This window comes from Psammomys obesus, unplaced genomic scaffold (genome assembly GCF_907164565.1).
Source record: "Psammomys obesus unplaced genomic scaffold, mPsaObe1.curated_primary_1811, whole genome shotgun sequence".
Lineage (NCBI taxonomy): Eukaryota > Metazoa > Chordata > Mammalia > Rodentia > Muridae > Psammomys > Psammomys obesus.
In genome coordinates, this window is record NW_026590405.1 from 4,395,235 (window position 1) to 4,413,774 (window position 18,540).

At 56.3% G+C, this 18,540-nt stretch overlaps 1 protein-coding gene across 5 annotated transcripts in view; it reads left to right on the forward strand.

The window, feature by feature from the left end:
- Mdga1 (MAM domain containing glycosylphosphatidylinositol anchor 1) overlaps window positions 1-18,212 on the forward strand; it is a 55,143-nt gene extending 36,931 nt beyond the window's left edge. Inside the window, exons 7-17 of one of the 5 annotated variants that reach the window (XM_055607156.1) lie at window positions 1,100-1,429; window positions 3,649-3,945; window positions 4,320-4,607; window positions 5,928-6,079; window positions 6,861-7,038; window positions 7,276-7,299; window positions 8,230-8,382; window positions 8,746-8,880; window positions 12,683-12,813; window positions 13,029-13,137; window positions 13,714-18,212. In XM_055607156.1, the coding sequence (XP_055463131.1) occupies window positions 1,100-1,429; window positions 3,649-3,945; window positions 4,320-4,607; window positions 5,928-6,079; window positions 6,861-7,038; window positions 7,276-7,299; window positions 8,230-8,382; window positions 8,746-8,880; window positions 12,683-12,813; window positions 13,029-13,137; window positions 13,714-13,805 (1,889 nt within the window). In that variant the 3' untranslated portion in view covers window positions 13,806-18,212. The other 4 variants (XM_055607157.1, XM_055607159.1, XM_055607158.1 and 1 more) reach the window with 4 other exon arrangements.
- Window positions 18,213-18,540: the final 328 nt, after the last annotated feature.

Consider the following 18,540-nt stretch of genomic DNA (forward strand, 5'->3'; position numbering starts at 1 on the left):
GACAAAAGACCCAGGCTTATTCCAGTTCCTCAGCCTTGAAAGTAAAGTACAAATGTGACTGAGCCTCTGAGGATTCTGACTAGCTTCTATGCTTGTCTCTCCCTGCTGGGTCAGGCTCTTTCCAAGTCTCCTCCCAGCAAGAAGGGGCCTCCCTCAGACTTGGACTGAGAAATAAAGTAACAAGATGACAGCCCTCTGGCCACAGCTTCTCTTCCAGAGCACATTTCCCAGCAAAGATGAGCTGTCTATCTGATCCCACTTGACCTTTTAAACATAGGCTGGTGAAAGCTTTCGGGAGCTGTGGTCACCTCCCGGGCTGACTCTGCAGCCTGCCTTGTCCAGCCCAGTCCTGATCTCCATGCCGCTGTGCCAGTGTTCTGCAGAGTCAACGCCTCACCTGTTAAGGGCTCTAACTGACTTCAAATGAGACCCACATTTTACAAAGCACCCAGACCCTTGGTTTCCTAAACCCTGTGGCGTCAATGCAGGATCATCATGTTGGCTTTTTATCATGTGATGAAGAGTCAAACAGTACGAAAGGGAGGAAAAGCACAATTAATTGCTCTTCAGTTTCCTTTGAATTCGTGCTACATGGAGCCACTATCAAGGCTCGTGTTTCCTTCTGAATCAGTACTTTGCATGCACAAGGTTTTAAAACACGAATGAGAACAAATCAGTGGCCAAGAAGGCTCTGAGGGTGTAAGTTAGACTGGCTGAACCCCAGTTCCCCCTGTTATAAGGAATACCTAGGAGGGGCCTCCCTCAGTGACTGTGGGACAGGCCAGATGCGCTGATGTATATGATGCCTGGGCCAGCACATCTCACTGATGGAGCATGCTCGTTAATAATGCCTGCAGTCATCACCAGCCTCCCTTCCCTGCACTGAGCTCTTTAATGCTGTTCAAAACATCTCTGAGCCATTGGAGCCATTTCTAGGCTGAGGGAAGTGTGTGTGTGTGTGTGTGTGTGTGTGTGTGTGTGTGTGTGTTTGCACGCTCGCACAGGGGTGCAGCCAGTGTGAGGGGAGAAGCTGGGGCAGCTCGTGGATACCTGTCCTTGGGCCAGCCCCAGCCCTTCTTTACTTCCCATCTCCTTGCAGCCTTGAGGAACGCCACGTTCCAGATCACCCCGGATGTGATCAAAGAGAGCGAGAACATTCAGCTGGGTCAGGACCTGAAGCTGTCATGCCACGTGGATGCGGTGCCCCAGGAGAAGGTTAACTACCAGTGGTTCAAAAACGGCAAGCCGGCACGCGTGTCCAAGCGGCTGCTGGTGACCCGGAATGACCCCGAGCTGCCCGCTGTCACCAGCAGCCTGGAGCTCATTGACCTGCACTTCAGTGACTACGGCACCTATCTGTGCCTGGCGTCCTTCCCGGGATCGCCCGTGCCTGACCTCAGCATAGAGGTCAACATCTCTTCTGAGACAGGTGGGAGTCCTGGGGAAGCTGCAGAGAGGAGGAAAGGAGGACAGGCTTGGGGAGGGGGTGGATGGATAGACAAACAGTGGTTTGCCAATAGGTGTCTAGAGGAAGGAGGGTACCATTTGTCATAGCGCGCACACACACACACACATGAGTCCCTGTCATAGAAGGCCCTGTGACAGGCTTTGGGGGTAGAGGGATGGGGAAAATAGATGCCGTGTTCATGGAATTTGGTAGGAAGATGAACCCATTTCAGATAGCTCACAAATAAACGTGTCGCTGCCAACTGTCATTTGAATGAGATCCGAGGGAGGAGCAAGATTTTGCTAAGCAAAAGAGAGCAACGGAGGCCACAGAATCAGCAAATGCAAAGTCACTGAGTCGGGAGAGCATGGAGAGCACGCTGGCCATCCGGAGGATGGAAGAGGGACAATGGCCTGGGAGAGTGGGGTGGTACGAGCTCTGAAAGGCCACCCTGGGGACCTCTCAGCCGGGGAGGCTGGAGCTCTGAGGTCAAGGTGCCGGCAAGGTTGGGCTCCCTGGAGGGCTAGTGGCATCTTCTCCTTGTGTCCTAGATCGGATTGGGGGAGATCCCTAATTGACCTTCTATAGAAACCACAGACATGACCAAGCAGTACGATGACAACTGATCGTATTTCCTCCTTTGGCCCCTAAGCCATTTCTCTTGGTGGGCAATCTGACCCAGTGACCCTAGAGGCCCCTTCTGTCTCGGCGTCTGCGCATAGGGAGCTCCATTGAGACCTAGGGAGGGGGGGGGCAAGGACTGTTAGGAGAAGGGAGAGGGTAGGGGAAACACTGGAGCTCTTACCTGGGAGGCAAAGGAGGAGTCTGTAAAGGAGACACTAGCGAAGGAACCCAAGTATAGAGCTTTAACCTGAAGGCACATGGTCAGAGGTGGGGTCATCTCTTCATCCTGTGGTGCCTAGAGGGCTGGGGGAGGGGGCGGAAAGATTCTGATTGAGGGAAAAGGCCTAGGGCTGCTTCCACTTTTGGCTGACAGGCCTGGTGCCTGGAGCACAGAAGCCCTCGTGAAAGCCTCTGGAGACAATTTAAACCTGGTTCCAAAACAGGAAGAGAAGGCCATGAAGTGAAAGCCAATAGATGCACAAATGTTGGCAGCGTGCAATTATAAAAACTAGATAACTGGACCTTCGCCTGGTCTGTATAGTTATTTACAAATAATCGCTTTGTATTTAATTATACTTAATGTTCAATACTTGACATTTAATGATGAAGCGTTTAATGTGGGCCGAGACCCAGGGAGGTCTTCTAAAAAAAAACCCCCCATTTGGCAGTGTGTTGGGGTGGAGTGGGTTCGGCTGTGAATAACAGAGCCCTAATTAGCAGGGATCTAAACGCTGGGGTGTGGCTCAGCAGCAGAGCCACCGGCTGAGCATGCGGAAGGCGCTGGGCGCCACCCTGGGCGCTGCACACAGGTTAGGTCTGTGTTGAGCAATCTCGTAGAAGTCAGCTCGTGAGCACGCTGGTGTTGATGGTCCCCGCAAGCCCTCAGGACTCTAGGTGCCACCAGCTTGTCATCTCCTCCGTCATGGCAGTTCCACCTGCCCCCAGCGATCAGCATTCTGACCTGCAGGAAGACCTTTATTTTCCTTAATGTCTCACGGGCCAGCATTTTCAGAGGCATGCTGGGAAATGTAGTTCTTACTCTGTGTGGCACGAGCACGCGCCCTGCCGAAACCAGGTATCCTTATTTGGAAGAAAGGTTACAAACTATTGGGAGATAGACTAACGTGCAAGACAAGCTGTCGTGGTGCTGGAGAGATGGCTCGGTGGATGAGGGTACTTGCTGCTCTTGTAGAGGACGGGAGTTCGATTCCCAGCATCCTCGTTGGAAATCCGGGGTGCTTCCGGACGCCCTGTAACTCCACTTCCGGGGATCCGGTGCCCTCTTCTGGCTTCCTTGGGCCATGCATGCGTGTGTGAGTACACATGCATATATACACATAAATAAATATAAAAATCCATCTCTAAGAAACGCTGAAGGTCCAGGAGTTGAGGGGCTGGGCCTAAGGGACAGGTTAAAAGCGCTCATGAGTCTGAAGCAGGAGGATAAGTTCAAAGCTAGCCTCGGCTACATAGTAAGTTCAAGGCTACCCTGACTGGAGAAAGGGGGGAAGGCAGAGCCCCAAGTGCAGAGGCTGGGGGATCCCTAACTCCTTCCCTTCCTCTCCACCTTCCTCCAGTGCCGCCCACCATCAGCGTGCCCAAGGGCCGCGCGGTGGTGACGGTGCGAGAGGGCTCTCCTGCTGAGCTCCAGTGCGAAGTGCGGGGCAAGCCCCGGCCGCCGGTGCTGTGGTCTCGTGTGGACAAGGAGGCCGCCCTGCTGCCCTCGGGGCTGGCCCTGGAAGAGACCCCGGATGGGAAGCTGCGGCTGGAGCGCGTGAGCCGCGACATGAGCGGCACCTACCGCTGCCAGACCGCTCGCTACAACGGCTTCAACATCCGACCCCGGGAGGCTCAGGTGCAGCTGACGGTACACTGTGAGTCCCCTCCCCAGACACCTAGCCTAGGCCCACCCCAGCCCTCCACCCACACCTAAACCCTCCTTGACGATCCCCCCGCCCAAGCGCCGGGAAGTCCAGCGATCTGCCGCAGTTTGAACAGCAGGACTGGGATTTGAACAGGTCTAGAGACCGTGGTCCGAGCTCTGTGGCCGTGCCGTGTTTCCTTATGTGCTGGTCCAGGGACCCACTGAGGCACGGCCAGGGGCCCAGTCTAGGAAGCGTGGCTGTTGGACGAATGAGTTGGCGAGAGTGTGTGTAGGCTTTCCCTCCTCCCAGGCCAGGGTCACGGGAATGGGGGACAAATGAGCCGCCGCCTCCACGGGCCTACTGACGGCAGCCCCGGTCCCCAGTCCCGCCAGAGGTGGAGCCCAGTTCCCAGGACGTGCGCCAGGCGCTGGGCCGGCCTGTGCTCCTGCGCTGCTCGCTCCTGCGAGGCAGCCCCCAGCGCATCGCCTCGGCCGTGTGGCGCTTCAGGGGGCAGCTGCTGCCCCCGCCGCCTGTTGTTCCCGCCGCCGCCGCCGAGGCCCCTGATCACGCCGAGCTGCGCCTGGACGCCCTGACCCGTGACACCAGCGGCAGCTACGAGTGCAGCGTCTCCAACGACGTGGGCTCAGCCGCCTGCCTCTTCCAGGTCTCCGGTGAGCTTCCGGTCGGCCCCGCCCCCGCCCACCTGGGACCAAGCTCCGCCCTCCATCCCTACCCTCACCTCCTCCACGCCTTATCCTCCATCCCCTACCCGCTTGGCCCTGCCACACCTGGCTAGGCTGCTCTTTCCTTCCTACTTTGGCAGTCTTGGGCCTCCGTCCTTCTAAGACCTGCCCACGCCAGGTGTAGGCCCCGCCCCGTGGAGCCCAGGTCCAATCTCTGGCCATCCTCTTGAGGGCCCAGCCCCCTGGAGACCAAGCTCCTCCGCCCCTGTTCCTGATTTTCTCCTGATTCTCTGGGTTCAAAGCCGGCCTCTGCAGGCGATCACGAACGTTTGGCCCCTTCAGCCTCATCCAACTCCAGCCCTGTGCTTTTGTCCCTCTAGCCTCCACCCACACTCAAAATTTGGTCCTAGTCCCATCTCAACTCCAGCCTTTCCTCCTTGGTCCTTGGCCTCAGAGGCTGCGGATGGGGAAAACTATTGGGTACCCAGCTTGTAGTTTGTAGGAGAGCAAAAACGCCCCTGGACATGAGGCAGGGGTAGCCAGAACATAATCTTCCCCTAGTTGCCACCTTAGAGGCACAGGCTGTCAGGTGCTCAAACACCCCTCTCTACCTATCTTTTGCGTCAGGCTTCTTCCCATGAGCCAACAGGGCTGCAGACAGGCCAGCATGGGACACAGGCAGTAAGGCCTGGTGGGGGTTGCTGAGAGGGCCAAGGGCAGTAGACAGGCTACCTGCCAGATCTGTGTGTGCCTGAGGGCGGGGGAACCTGTTTCCCTATTGCCTGGTACCCCCAGCCTTCCAAATAGACCCCCCCAGGCACTGGGTGCCCCCTTCAACTCATACACCAGATCCCCTCAGCAGGAGAGAGGGCTGCAGGTCATGGCCGCCTCCCCACCCACTCAACTTCGCCAGCCAGAGGCCCCTATGACATTTCCCACTTCCGCCCCTTCGCCCCTGTTCTCCCATTTTCCTTTTGACCTTTTGACCTCCACCCATCTTTCTTCTTTCTTTCCTCTCTATATACCTGACCCTCGCCCTTACCGACCTTTCTCTGTTTCTTCTTTGGCCTTTCTCTCTGTTCTCACCAACAACCCCTCTTGGAACTTACAATCCGCCCCCTCCATCTCTGCCCTCCCTCTCCGCCCCACGCCTCACCTCTACCCTCCCCATCCCCTCTCCTCCCAATGCCAACTCTCCTTACGACACCCCTTTCTCTTTGTTGCCCCCACCTCTGTCCCTCTTTTCCATGGCTCCTCTCTCCTCCCATCCCCCTCCACGGCCCATGCCCCCCCTCCCCGCCCTCTCAGCCAAAGCCTACAGCCCGGAGTTTTACTTCGACACCCCCAACCCCACCCGCAGCCACAAGCTGTCCAAGAACTACTCCTATGTGCTTCAGTGGACGCAGAGGGAGCCGGACGCTGTGGACCCTGTACTCAACTACAGGCTCAGCGTCCGCCAGGTAGGCCCAGGGCGTGAGGCAATGGGGGCATGGTATGGTGGCGGGTCCCAGAAATAGGGTCGGGGGAAGAGTTCCCAGACATAGTCCGTTCTGTCTAGACAACTTTTCTGAGGCAGAGGAAGAGTCGGGATGTGGCAGCCAGAGCCGGGAGCCCCCCCCCCCCAGCATCCATCTTTGTCCTCCATACTGTCCCTGGACACACCCGGGAAGCAGACACAGGCAGTTGGGTCCCAGCCAAGGCCAGTATGGCTCAGAGAATGGGCGTCTACTCTGGTGTTCAGGGCTGAGGGCGAGGGCTCTATGACACAAAGCTGCTCTCATGCCTGCCTGGTCCAATCCATGAGGTCCTGCTCTGCCCAAGGGGCCGTAGTGGGAGGGGAAGACTGTGGCCCTTGGGGACAGGGCCTAGAGAGGGGCAAAGCTAGCTTCCGAAGAGTGTGGGCAAGTTTACACCTGTCTTAACCCTCACTGGCTTATCCGTGAAGTGAGACAGTGTTACTGTTTCATCTCAGAAGATTGTTGTTTTGAATATCACGAGTTGGTGATGCCTGAGCACTTCATAGTGCCCAGGGACATGCTAATTGTCCCCATGCATTGTTAGCATGGCGACAGTGCCAGGAGGGTCCCTGGATCAGAAAACTGTTCCATCTCAAGAGAGGGGAAAAGCGAAGGCTTGATGTCGCCCACCTTTGCTCTTTGTGCTGCCCGGAAGCGTTCCGGGGCCTGGGCTCCCCTTCCAGTGGAGGTTCCAGGGCATGTGGGAACTCCCCTGTCTCCACAGCTGAACCAGCACAATGCCTTGGTGAAGGCCATCCCCGTACGGCACGTGGAGAAGGGGCAGCTGCTGGAATACATCCTGACAGATCTCCGTGTGCCTCACAGCTATGAGATCCGCCTCACACCCTACACCACCTTTGGGGCTGGCGACATGGCTTCCAGAATCATCCACTACACAGAGCGTAGGTGACGGAGGCGGCGGCGGCGGCGGCGGCAGGAGGGGTGGGCCTTCCGACGCAGCCCTTGAACTTGGAGCATCCCACTCTGTACACTTACCCCGTCATTGCAGGCCTGGCCTACTGGGTCCTCTGTCCTGGCTTCAAAGACCCTTCCCTCTTGTCCCCCTCCCCAGCCTGGGCACACTTTGCCCAGCCATACACCCCAATTCTGACTTGGTTCCCTTGCTTGCTTTTTTTCAGCCATCAACTCGCCCAACCTGTCAGGTGAGAGCCCAGTCCTAAAACTTCCCTTACTCTTTAGGGACACAGAGTCTCCTGATGGGACACAGGGACCTTGAGAGATACCCAGAGAGAAAAATGACTTCTTCCTGTGTTCCCATGGAGAAGGGCCAGCGATGGGGGAGGGCCAGAGCAGCTTACAACCACAGTGTATCCTGGGGCTTAAAGACTGGACGCTGGGGAGGTGGGGAGCCACTGTCTGCCAAAGGAATGGAAAAGCCGGGCTGTCGTAATTTCATCCCTAAATTCCCTAAACAGAGAGCAACTCAGGGAAGAGAGGGAGCAGGCAGGGATGCTACCTGCCAAGGACCTCTTCTAGAACTCAAGGGGGTTAGCACTCGGGAGGCGCGCCGTTATTTCTGACAGAATTTTAACGTGCGCTTTAATGATGGCTGTAGACAACAGACCACGCTAGAATAATCACTACCTGCTGCCACTTTGTCATCTGCAGATAACCAGCCTCACAGTTGTTCCCCACCGCCTTACAGTTGTTGCGGATACCTGTAAATGTCACTTTCATTCATTAGTGTTTCAGAACCACAGTAGTTATTAGACCTAATGCTGGATATCGTGATTTAATTATATAATAAAGAAGCCCCTGTTATTATATAAGAGAGTACAAGGATATTTTGACAACTGTATTCAATATAATTGATTTCCTTTGAGGTCCCTGTGCATTTTATTGTATGTGTCTAGAATCGTTATTCTGGAAGGCGGCGTTAAACCAGAAGGCTGTGGCACAAAATCTTCTTCTGGAATAAATGTGTCCCAGACCCCACTTCCTGGTCTCTGTGGCCCTGAAGCCCTGGACCACTGTTTAGATTATTTAAAGTTGACTTAGGGAGGTGAAGGGGAGGACAAGGATAGACAAAAGAGGCTAAAGCTGGGCCTCTTTGACCTGTGCCCTCGACACAGACAACACCTGTCACTTTGAGGACGAGAAGATCTGTGGCTACACCCAGGATCTGACAGACAACTTTGACTGGACAAGGCAGAATGCTCTTACCCAGAATCCCAAGCGCTCTCCCAATACCGGTCCCCCTACCGACATCAGCGGCACCCCTGAAGGTGAGGACACGGGCTGTCTTTTAGGAATAGAGAGGGTAGCCCCTGGGAGGAGTCTAGGTCTATGGACCCCCAGGCTGAGAGAGGAGGGAGACACAAGCAATCCTTAGGGACCCTCTGAGGGAGACATGCCCGGTCCTTAGGGAGCCCCAGTCTGAGGGAGACAGAACTGTGCCCTGGTTGAAGATCAGAAGAGAAGAAATTGTAGAGCCGGGCACTTCTGAACGCTGAGCAGAGGAGCCTCAGGGAGGACCGGGCTTCAGTAGCTCATGCTAGGCCTGAAGACCCAGCAGGGAGGAAATCAGCTGTACGGAGGCTGGGTGGCCCCGAGGAGAGGCTCCTAGCACACCCCCACCTCCGCCACAGGCTACTACATGTTCATTGAGACCTCCAGACCCCGGGAGCTGGGGGACCGGGCAAGGCTGGTGAGCCCCGTGTACAATGCCAGCGCCAAGTTCTACTGCGTCTCTTTCTTCTACCACATGTACGGGAAACACATCGGTGAGTTGGAGACCGTAAGGTCTGACTGTGCGAGCTGGCTGGGGAGGACAAGGGGGCCACAAGGAGGCTCTAGACTCCCCAAGGAGACCTAAGCTTCCCCCGTTGGCTAAGCTGGGAGTGGGGGTGGGCAAGCCGAGGACGGGAAACATAACGTAGCTGTTTTGGTTGTGGATACGCTGCTTGCCAGGTCCTGGGTCCGTATCGTTCAGAGAGGTTACTATAAGCCTTTCCCCAAGACAGCTTCGATGCAGGAGACAGGCAAGTCCCCATACGACAGCTAATGGCGTCCGATGGGAGTTAGTGACCACTGTGGTAATGGCAGGGCGGCACCAAGGCAGCGGAGGACAAGGAAAACAGAGGCTGCAGAGGCCGGTCTGGGGGAGACTGCTGAGAACACGAATGTTGTCTAATGTGCTGTTTATGCTGGGTGTGGCAGTGCATGCCTCTGATCCCAGCACTCAGGAGGCAGGGGTCAGTTTGAGGCCAGCCTGGTCTACATAGCCAGTTCTGAGCCAGCCAGGACTGCATAGTGAGCCCCTGTCTTTAGGGGGAAAGAAAAAGTGGTTTATTTGTTTTTTGTTTGTTTTGTTTTGTTTTGTTTTACCTACAGGAGAGCTAATGTGTTTTACAGGGAGTGAAAGTTATAAAAGATTACACAGTAAATACCTCCCGCTCTTCCTGGTCTCTCCACCTCTGCAGGAGGCAGTGTGTGGCGGCGCCTCTCTCCCCACCATTTTATACTCTGTTTTTATACTCACCTTTTCCCTCTGGACCATCTATCATCTTGGCAATTCCTCCTTATCAGTCCATGGAAGCTTCTTCACCATCCTTGCATGGTCCCCTCCCCTCCACCTCTGCACAGTCCTCAGGCTCACCCCAGAGAAGTCTCCACTGTGAGGGGGAAGGGGCCATCCCTGACGGATGAGCCAGGATGGGGTGGGATAGGACATTCTGCCCCCAACCATTGATGCAGACCAGCGCTGTGGGTCTGGACTCTCCCAGAGTCTCCCCTGGGGTGAGAAAGGTGGGTGACACTGACGCCCTGTGTCCCTTTAGTTTCACAGCAGTCAGCCCATTCTGGCTTTCCCAGTCATGGTGTTGAGTCACCCCAGTCCCGGGGAAATATGGAGCTGGTGTGTGGCTGTCAGCTTGGAGTGAGCGGTCCTGGGCATCCAGGTGTCGGGAGGAACAGAGGGCGTGAGAGCCTGGGGAATGAGGGGGCAGGAAGCTTGAGGGGACCGTCTCTGTGACACACAGATCTTGCTCTGAGCTCCCCAGCGGTGGAACTGGGCAGTAAAGCTCTCAGGAGGCAGCTTTGAGGCCGCCTGAGGGGTCTCATCGTCAGACCTGCGGCACAGGTGTGAGCTATTCCAGAGTCGAAAGGCATCCTGGTCCCCCTTACTCTCCCACCTCTGCCCCCCCCTCCAGGTAGAACTATTCAGCTGTGGAGAGACTTCATCCCAGATTCATGTTACTCCTCTACTCAGGGCCCTCTGGCCTTTCTTGTCACCGTCTTCAGCTCTCCCCTGCCACCCCGCCCCAGCAATACTCAGCTCTACCCTGCCTCTGGTCTTGTTTGCTGCCAGGGGCAACCCTTCACTTTCCCGTCGAACGCACCTGTACTTTCTTTTCCTCATCTCACTTTTTCCTTTCCTTATGTGTGCGTATGGGACCGGGAGTTGTGCAAGTCTGTAGGCTCCAAGGTGCCTGGGTGTGTTGTTCAGAGGTCAGCCTCAGACATCGTTCCTTTATCAAGGTCCACCTTACTTACATCGTTTTGAGAGAAGGTCTTTCTGTACAACCCCGGTTGGCCTCGAGCTCACTGTATAGACCAGGCTGGTCTGGGACTCGCAGAGATCCAGCTGCCTCTGCCTTCCGCAGGCCAGGCGTGTGCCACCACACCTACACAACCATAAATTTTGAGAAAGGATCTCTCATTGAACCTGGCGCTCACTGACTTCTCTAGGGAGATGGCTTAGCACTTGAAAAAAAAAAAACAAAAACAAAAACAAAAACAAAACTCGCTGTTCTTGAGGAGGACCTGGATTCAATTCCTGGCAACCATATAACATCTCAAAAAGGTCTGTAACTCCTGTCTTGGGGCATCTGATGCCCTCTTCTGACCTCTGTTAGCACCAGACACACACGTATATACATGCAGGCTAACGCTCATGTGTATACGATAAAAAAAAAATTAATAAATCTTTTCTAAAAATTGTCTTCAAGACGGGGTTTCAGCCCGAGCTAAACTCAGAATTGTTTTGTACTTGGGGGCTTGTAAGGGCCCTGAGGAGCGTTGGGCCTGGGCCCACAGGTGGCTGCTCCCTGAAGGGCCCATCCCTGGCTGTTGAGCCCCTGCTCGCCTTGAGCCTTCAGCTCGTCCGCCAGGCCCCCCTCTGCTGTGTAACCCCCTCCCACCATGCCTGGCAGCTCTGGGCACCAGCTGTCCCTAAACTCCGTGTCTCGTCGGCTCTCCTGGTCCCAGCCAACTCCTTTCATCCAAGGCAGGTAACATTTGGTGACCCTCCCCCCAGCGGGAGGGAGGGAATGTCTGTCTAACTGGTGTTGCAGATGGTGCAGCTTTGTCTTCGGGCAACGCCATGGAAATGCCAGCCACCGGGCGCCTCTGAAGATGGATTTTCTTTCCTGCAGAGCCAGGGAGTGACGGAGGCGGATTGAAAGGCAGCACCTTCCACTAAAGCCACAGCCCGCTCCTCCCCTAGTGCCCCTCACAGAAACTAGGATTCCTGATCCGCAGCAGATGGGTTCAGCGCCCCTAGGCTAGTGCCCCCACACCCCCCAAATCTTAACCCTGACTGGATTCACCATAGCCAAGTCGCCCCCGGGGTTTATGTCCTCAAATAAACTCGTTCTGTGTTTCAGCGTTGGTTCTTTTTTAAGCTTTGTCCTAGCATCAGCATTAGAGCATGGCTGTGAAGGCCGGCTCTAGCCAAAGCCTAAGACATCCAGAGAAGGAGCTGGCTCAGCGGATGAAGCGTGTGCCACTCAAGCATGGGGACCTGAGTTCAGATCCTCAGCCCCCACGTAGCCAAGCAGCAGTGCACAGCTGTAACCTGATGGGGGTTGGGAGGTGGAGACCAAGACAGGCAAATCCCAGAGGCTTGCTGGCCAGCCAGCTGTCAATCAGTGAGCTGCGTGCACACACACGCACACACCATGGCATGTGCATGCCTTTCTCCTCTGATAAATAAATAAATAAAAAGTAAAAATACAGGCGATGGCTCCGAGGTTGAGAGCACTTTCTGTTCTTGGAGAGCCTTGAGTTTGGTTCCCGGCACCATGTCAGTCGGTTTGTAACGATGTCACTCCAGTTCCTGTGGACCCACTGGTCTCCTTTGGCCTCCATAGACATGTGTATGTGTGAGCGCATGCACGCACACACAAACACACACACACATGAATAAGTAAAAAATGAATATATATATATATAATTTTTAAAACTATACAGATAAAAATGGTAAGTTTCTTTCTGCACCCCAGAAGCCATGTGCTTGTGCTCTGGGAATCCTGACTTGAGCTGAGGTGAGGCGTTCTGGGATCCTTTCACCCCCTCATTGGGGATGGTGGCATGTGTTTTGTGCCAGGCCTGATTCTTTGGTTACGTGGAAAAAGAAAGGACAAAAGGAAGGAACGCTCTGAGCTGGTCTGGGGACAGCAACAGGTCCCGGCCGGCAGGGTAGTGCTGTGGGCAGTGGTGAGGGAGGGAGAGGCTGGCTTGGGGAAGACGGGAAGGCAGGGCTGTCGTCACAACCTCACCATGCTCTCCCTTCTCTTGCCACAGGCTCCCTCAACCTTCTGGTGCGGTCCAGGAACAAAGGCGCTGTAGACACGCATGCCTGGTCCCTCAGTGGCAACAAGGGCAATGTGTGGCAACAGGCCCAGGTGCCCATCAACCCCAGCGGGCCCTTCCAGGTGAGTCCTGGGTGAGGACCGTTTCTAAGGCAGGTGGCTGTCCTGGCCGGAAGGTCTCAGGGAGGTCCTGTGCAGGTTCCTGGGGTGGGGTGGGGTGGGGGGTGCCAAGGCAGGGCAGAGGGCCTTCCAGGTAGCCCGAGGTGAAGGCGTGGGGAGGCCCTGGTGCCAGGCCCAACTTCCCCAACCCCTCCCCCTGCTCTCTGACTCCACCCCAGATTATTTTTGAGGGGGTTCGAGGCTCGGGCTACCTGGGGGATATTGCCATAGATGATGTCACACTGAAGAAGGGAGAGTGTCCCAGGAGGCAGATGGATCCCAACAAAGGTATGTGTCTGGAAGTGGGTTGGGGAATCCTGGGAGAAGGTGGGGGCCGGAAGAGAGGGGCTTAGGCTGCCTATGACCCTGAGAACTGTGTGTCTGACTGCGAATGAGTACCCATCCCCACTCAGGCCATGAGGAAAGAAGCCACTGGCCCTGCCTCCCCTAAGCTTACTGGGATGTCTGTAGTATGTACCTGTGGCCCGGGTGTTTCCCATGCCAACAGCTCCAGTGGACTGAGCAATGACTGTACCAGGCGACAGACAGAAACCTGCACAGCAGGCTCAACTCAATGCTCCTGGCAGCTCCTAGGGGTGTCCAATACTATTAGACCCATTCTGTAGATAAAGAAACGGAGGCCCACTGAGCTCAAGCCCTTTGCTCCGTATCTCAGTAAACACGAACTGCACGTGTGTCCGTGTGAACTGTGCAGACTCCCACCTTCAGGCTTCCTTCACCCCCTGAAGAGGTGAATCAGTCATGAGGATCAGGATCGAGGCCTCCCAGGGCCTCGTGTCCCTCCCCGTCCATGAGGGAGCTAACCAGAGCCCTGGCCTCTTTCTTGTCTGTCTTCCGTCACAGTGGTGGTGATGCCAGGCAGCGGCGCCCCCCGCCTGTCCAGCCTGCAGCCCTGGGGGTCCCTGGCCATGCTCCTCTTGGCGTTGCAGAGATGATGAGAGCTGCGTGGGCCCCACCCCCACCCCACCCTGCCCCCCGGCACACCAAAGTGTCCACATCGTACCAAAGACTGACCCCTGCCAGCCGGGGTGCCCAGGGGCGGGGCCGGCCCGCCAGGGAGGGGGCCTTCATTGGCTGCGAGGATGAGCGGAGAACACGGACAGAGGCCAGGCCAGGCTCTGATGGTTGTCCAACACACACGCACACGAACACGCACACACTCACCCACACTCACCCACACTCACACACACAGAGATATTAAAGCACAAGTTTCTACTTGACCTGCCGGCAACTTTTTTACTATGGAGACAGGGGACCTTCTGAACGGCGTCCGCCAGCTCCAGGGACCTTGGTGTGACACAGGCCTCCTCTTGGCTGCACTGCACTGTTCCTGACCTCGCCCTGTCCCCTGACTCGAGGCCGAACTCCAGCCCAGAGGCTTGCCGGAAGGGAGCCAGATGTGGGCAGGCACATCAGACTTGGGCTGCCTGGACGGAGGTCTCGGGGTTTAGAGGCAAGCCTCGGGGGTCGCTCAGAGTGTCCCTTGTTCAGAGGCTGACGAGGAAGGGGCACCCGCTGCGGGTAGCTGTCCGCAGGATGGAGAGTGGATGGTGGAGAAGCCAGCCAGTCAACTCAGACCCCCCCCACACACCTGTTCCTGGGATGTCACGCTCCCCTCTCCTCCCTGCCCAGTCGGAGGGCCCCAGCACAGGGCTTAGGGATGTGCATTGTGAAGGCTGCTCCCCACGTCCTGCCCCCGCTCCGATCAGCAGCTTCGACGCCACTCCAGACAGCACCAGCTGGGGACTTCCGGGGAGAGCCTGGTGTCAGGGGCAGCTTCCCCGCTGTTTTCCCGGGTCAGCCCTGGCTTTGAGAGGAGCACGGGGTCCTGCCTCTGCGACCCCGTGTCCCCTCAGAGAACAATGAGCTCGTGAGTGGGATGGAGCGCCCCCCCTCCTCATTTCTTAGGCGTTTAGTCAGACAGGGAGTTCTGGAAGAGGGGGCCGGGGAGGGTAGGACACTGTCCCGCCAGCCCTGTGGAGCACGGGAGTGATGGATGGAGGCTGTTGGGTCTCCTTGTTCCCTGGGAGCTGGGAAGGGATCTTTGTCCTTGGAGCTCGACGTTGATGGACTAGGCTCTAGAACTTCCCTCTCCGGTCCCCCTTACCGGCTACCTAGCTTCCATGGAAGAGCGGAATCCTAACCCCTTCTGGGATGAGTTTGTGTGCATGCACAAACTCGTGTGGTATGTCTGTGTTTCCGTGTTCGAGTGTGTCTGTGTGTGTGTGTGTGTGTGTCTGTGTGTGTGTGCGCGTCTCTGGGTAAGAGCGTGTGTGCCCATCTGTGTCTGTGTACCACTGTGCACAGCACCGAACGAGGGTGTGTGGGAAATATGAGGCTAGGCGAGAGTCCAGTCCCTGAGTGTCAGCGTGCATCTTTCATCGTGATGACGTGGGGAGCTGGTCCTGTGTGCCTGCTGCAGTCCTTCATTCCTGGAGGATGACAGAGACCTCACAGAGGACCCTCTTGAAGGCTGGCCCCTTGGCTGGAGGCGTGGCCCCGGGCTCTTCCCAGTACATTTGCGGGAAACAGGCACATTGAGGATCAAGACCCTTGCAGCCCAGGCCCCAAGTCCCGCCTGGTCTGTATCTTCATTGTTATCATCATCATCATCACCGTCACCACCATCACCATCACCGTCATCATCGGCTGTGAGTGGTCGGGCCAGGCTACAGCTGGGCCTCCTGGTACCCAACCAGTGTGGACCTTCAAGGCCTGTCTGAAGTGAGTTGCTCTGGCTTCCAGAACACGCATCCATGGCACCTACGGGGTACATTACTCCTTAACTGTCCCATCTGTGTCGAGTCCGTGGTCCCAGCTAGACCGTGAGCCCTGCCCCCGAGCCCCTTCTTCATTCTCTCAGGCGTGAGGGGGCAGACAAGGACAAAAACCTGGTGGAATGGGTTCCATAAGCCAGTGACCCCTGCCTATAGAACCCACCTGCCTGGGTGTCAGGGTGTGAGTTGATGGTATCGGGGTGCAGCCTGTATTAGAAGCATTAAGAAGCCCCTTAGGACAACCTGAGAGGGGAAGCTGGGGTCCTCTCAACTCCAGGGCCTCTGAGCCAGGGCTGTGCTAGAGAAACAGCCCCGTTCTGTCCTCCGAGGGTTCCCATCCTACCCTAAGCCTGCTCCTGCACATCGGTCCCCCGTCGGTGCGGACTCCTCTGTATCCCAGGGCTAGACACAGGAAAAGTACACGGTGTGTGTTGGCCCATCTCATCCCTGAACCTTCTCCGTAGTGAGGGCAGCCATGCCTAAGGGTGTGTGGCCTGTCTAAGACACCCACCGTTGTGTGCAAGTGGGTAAGGCTAGGGTGTGTGTGTGTGTGTGTGTGTGTGTGTGCGTGTGTGTGTGTGCGCACGCGCGTGTGCCCACGGTGTGCAGGGGCTGTGAGGTGTGCGTGTTTGCCTGCGCCAGAAGCATTTAGACGTGTGCAGGACTGAGGGTCTAACTGCGGGGCAGGAGCTTTTGCACGTGGATGCCTGTGAATCAGCATTCCTGTATGTATCCCTGTGGGTCAGAGTTGCGATAGGAGACCAGGCTGGTGGGATCCATGGCGTCTCTTCAGTGGCACCCTCACCCTCTGTGATGACGGAACTGAGGAAAACTGTGGCCTTAAAACAAGGGCCCCAGAGTCAAGCTCTCAGGGTTCTGGGGCTCTTTTACTGCTGGCCCCTGAAGGTTGATGTCCAGGGTGCTGGGAGAAAGGGATTCTGGGACCAGGTACTGAATAGCAACCGATGGGTAGCCTCAGCTTGGTTGTCCTGCGCCTGGGACCACAGGTAGTGCCCGGGGAAGCATCCTTCATCCGAAGACAAAGCCTGCCCCTCCCATCCTTCCCTCTTTCCCATTCACCATCTATCTCCTGTTCCCCGGAAGCACCTGTCCAAGCCAGCAGAGCCAGGACGAGCCTCAGAAATGCAGGCTTCTTCATGGCACAAATGCAGAAGCTGGAATGAAGATGGGCCCGGGCTAGCTCAAGTCTTGGAAGCCTAGTGCTGCATCGCTGGGATGTTGTACCCCCTGCCGCCGCTCCTGGGAACCCCTTACAGGATAGCCACAGGCAGCGAAGTGGAACTGACCGCTGTCTGGGTGCTGTCGCTGCAGCTGGGCCTGCTACACGCGTGACAGGTGTTGCTCGGATCTTTTTGAGAGAGAAGCCATCTTCCTGTCCTGTTCTGGCTTCTCCCCCCGGGCCACAGATGCTCCGAGCCCGAGGACAGCACGGATGCCACATGGAGGGTGTCTTTCCCTGTCAACACTGGCCACAGCCGCTGCTCCTCCCCCCAGGCTCCAGACAGAGGAGACTTTGTTTCCCCCACTGCTCACTGCTGTCTGCAACCAAGACCAGCAGATGCCATTGTCCTCCTCATCCTCATCCTCCCCGGGGCCAGGAAGGCTGGAGAGGACATGCAGTGTCCTTCGGTTGTCTTCTGCTTGAACAGCTCCATGGGGCTTTAGAGGGATGTTTCCAGAGAATGTCCGAGGGGTGTGATGCGTGAACCCGGGCTGGAGAATTCCTGCAGGCCATTGGCCGAGCTCGGATTCCGGGTGCATTCTGTTCTGTCAGTCCTGCACAAGCGTGTGTGTGCGTGTGTGCGTGTGTGTGTGTGTGTGTGTGTGTGTGTGTGTGTGTGCGTGTGTGTGGTGTAAGGGCAGAAGGACCACTCCTTTCCAGAGATCTCTTGACCCTTAGCACTGGGAGGGACCTTAGAGGCATCGACTCTGGTGTGCCCACTGTACAGATGAGAAAACTGAGTTTCAGGGAGAAGGCATCTGCTTGTCCCCACTCCCCTCCCTTCCATGCTTGGCCTCCATTCATGGCCCCGGGGGCCCTGATACAAATGCTCTCCCTCCTAGCACCTTCCTGCCCTCCACCCAGACACCCCATTTTCCCCCACCTCAGCCTAGTTCTACAGGAGGGGAACCGATTGCTCCAGGACATTCCCAAGCAGGACCGCTCCCTGCCCCCCAGGCAGCCTGGTCATCAGAGCAGGAAGGGACTCTTCCAGCCCAGGGGCCTCCTGGACAGGAGGAGAGCCAATCCCTCTCCACATGCCCAGGTCCATTCTGCCCTGCCCACCCTGAGGTAAAAGCACAACAGGAGACCCCCCTACTCATGGGTGACATGTCTCACCCCTTTGCCTTGCTCTCTGTCTCCACCCAGCCTCTGTTCCCCACCACCCATTCTTCTCTCTTCCACAAACCCCCAAATGTAACCTCTAGTTGCGGACTCGGTTGTTTCAATCAATAAAGATGCAGTGTTCTAGAACTCGGGGCCAGCCTTCGTGTGTTGGGCTTCTGGTGGGTGGGGAGCTAGGTGCTGGGCTGGGCTGAGGAATCCTTACTTCTCTGATACCTGTCACTGTGGCCTAGACAGAGGGCACTTGTGTTCTGTGTGCCCGAAGAGAATCGTCGCCCTTGTTCATACCGATGTCAGCCAAATACTGCCGTCAGGATGCAGAATCTCCTCCCTAGCGGGAGGGATAAACATGGAACTAAGGCTGACACCAAGAAGGATATTGTGAAAACACAGGGCTATCGAAGAGGATTTGGGTTCAGGGCTTCAGGAAAGACACCCCTTTTTAAAAGAGACTTTTAGTTGAGTGTGGTGTGTGCTTGTAATCCCAGAACCTGGGAAGCTGGGGCAGGAGGATCTTAAGTTTGA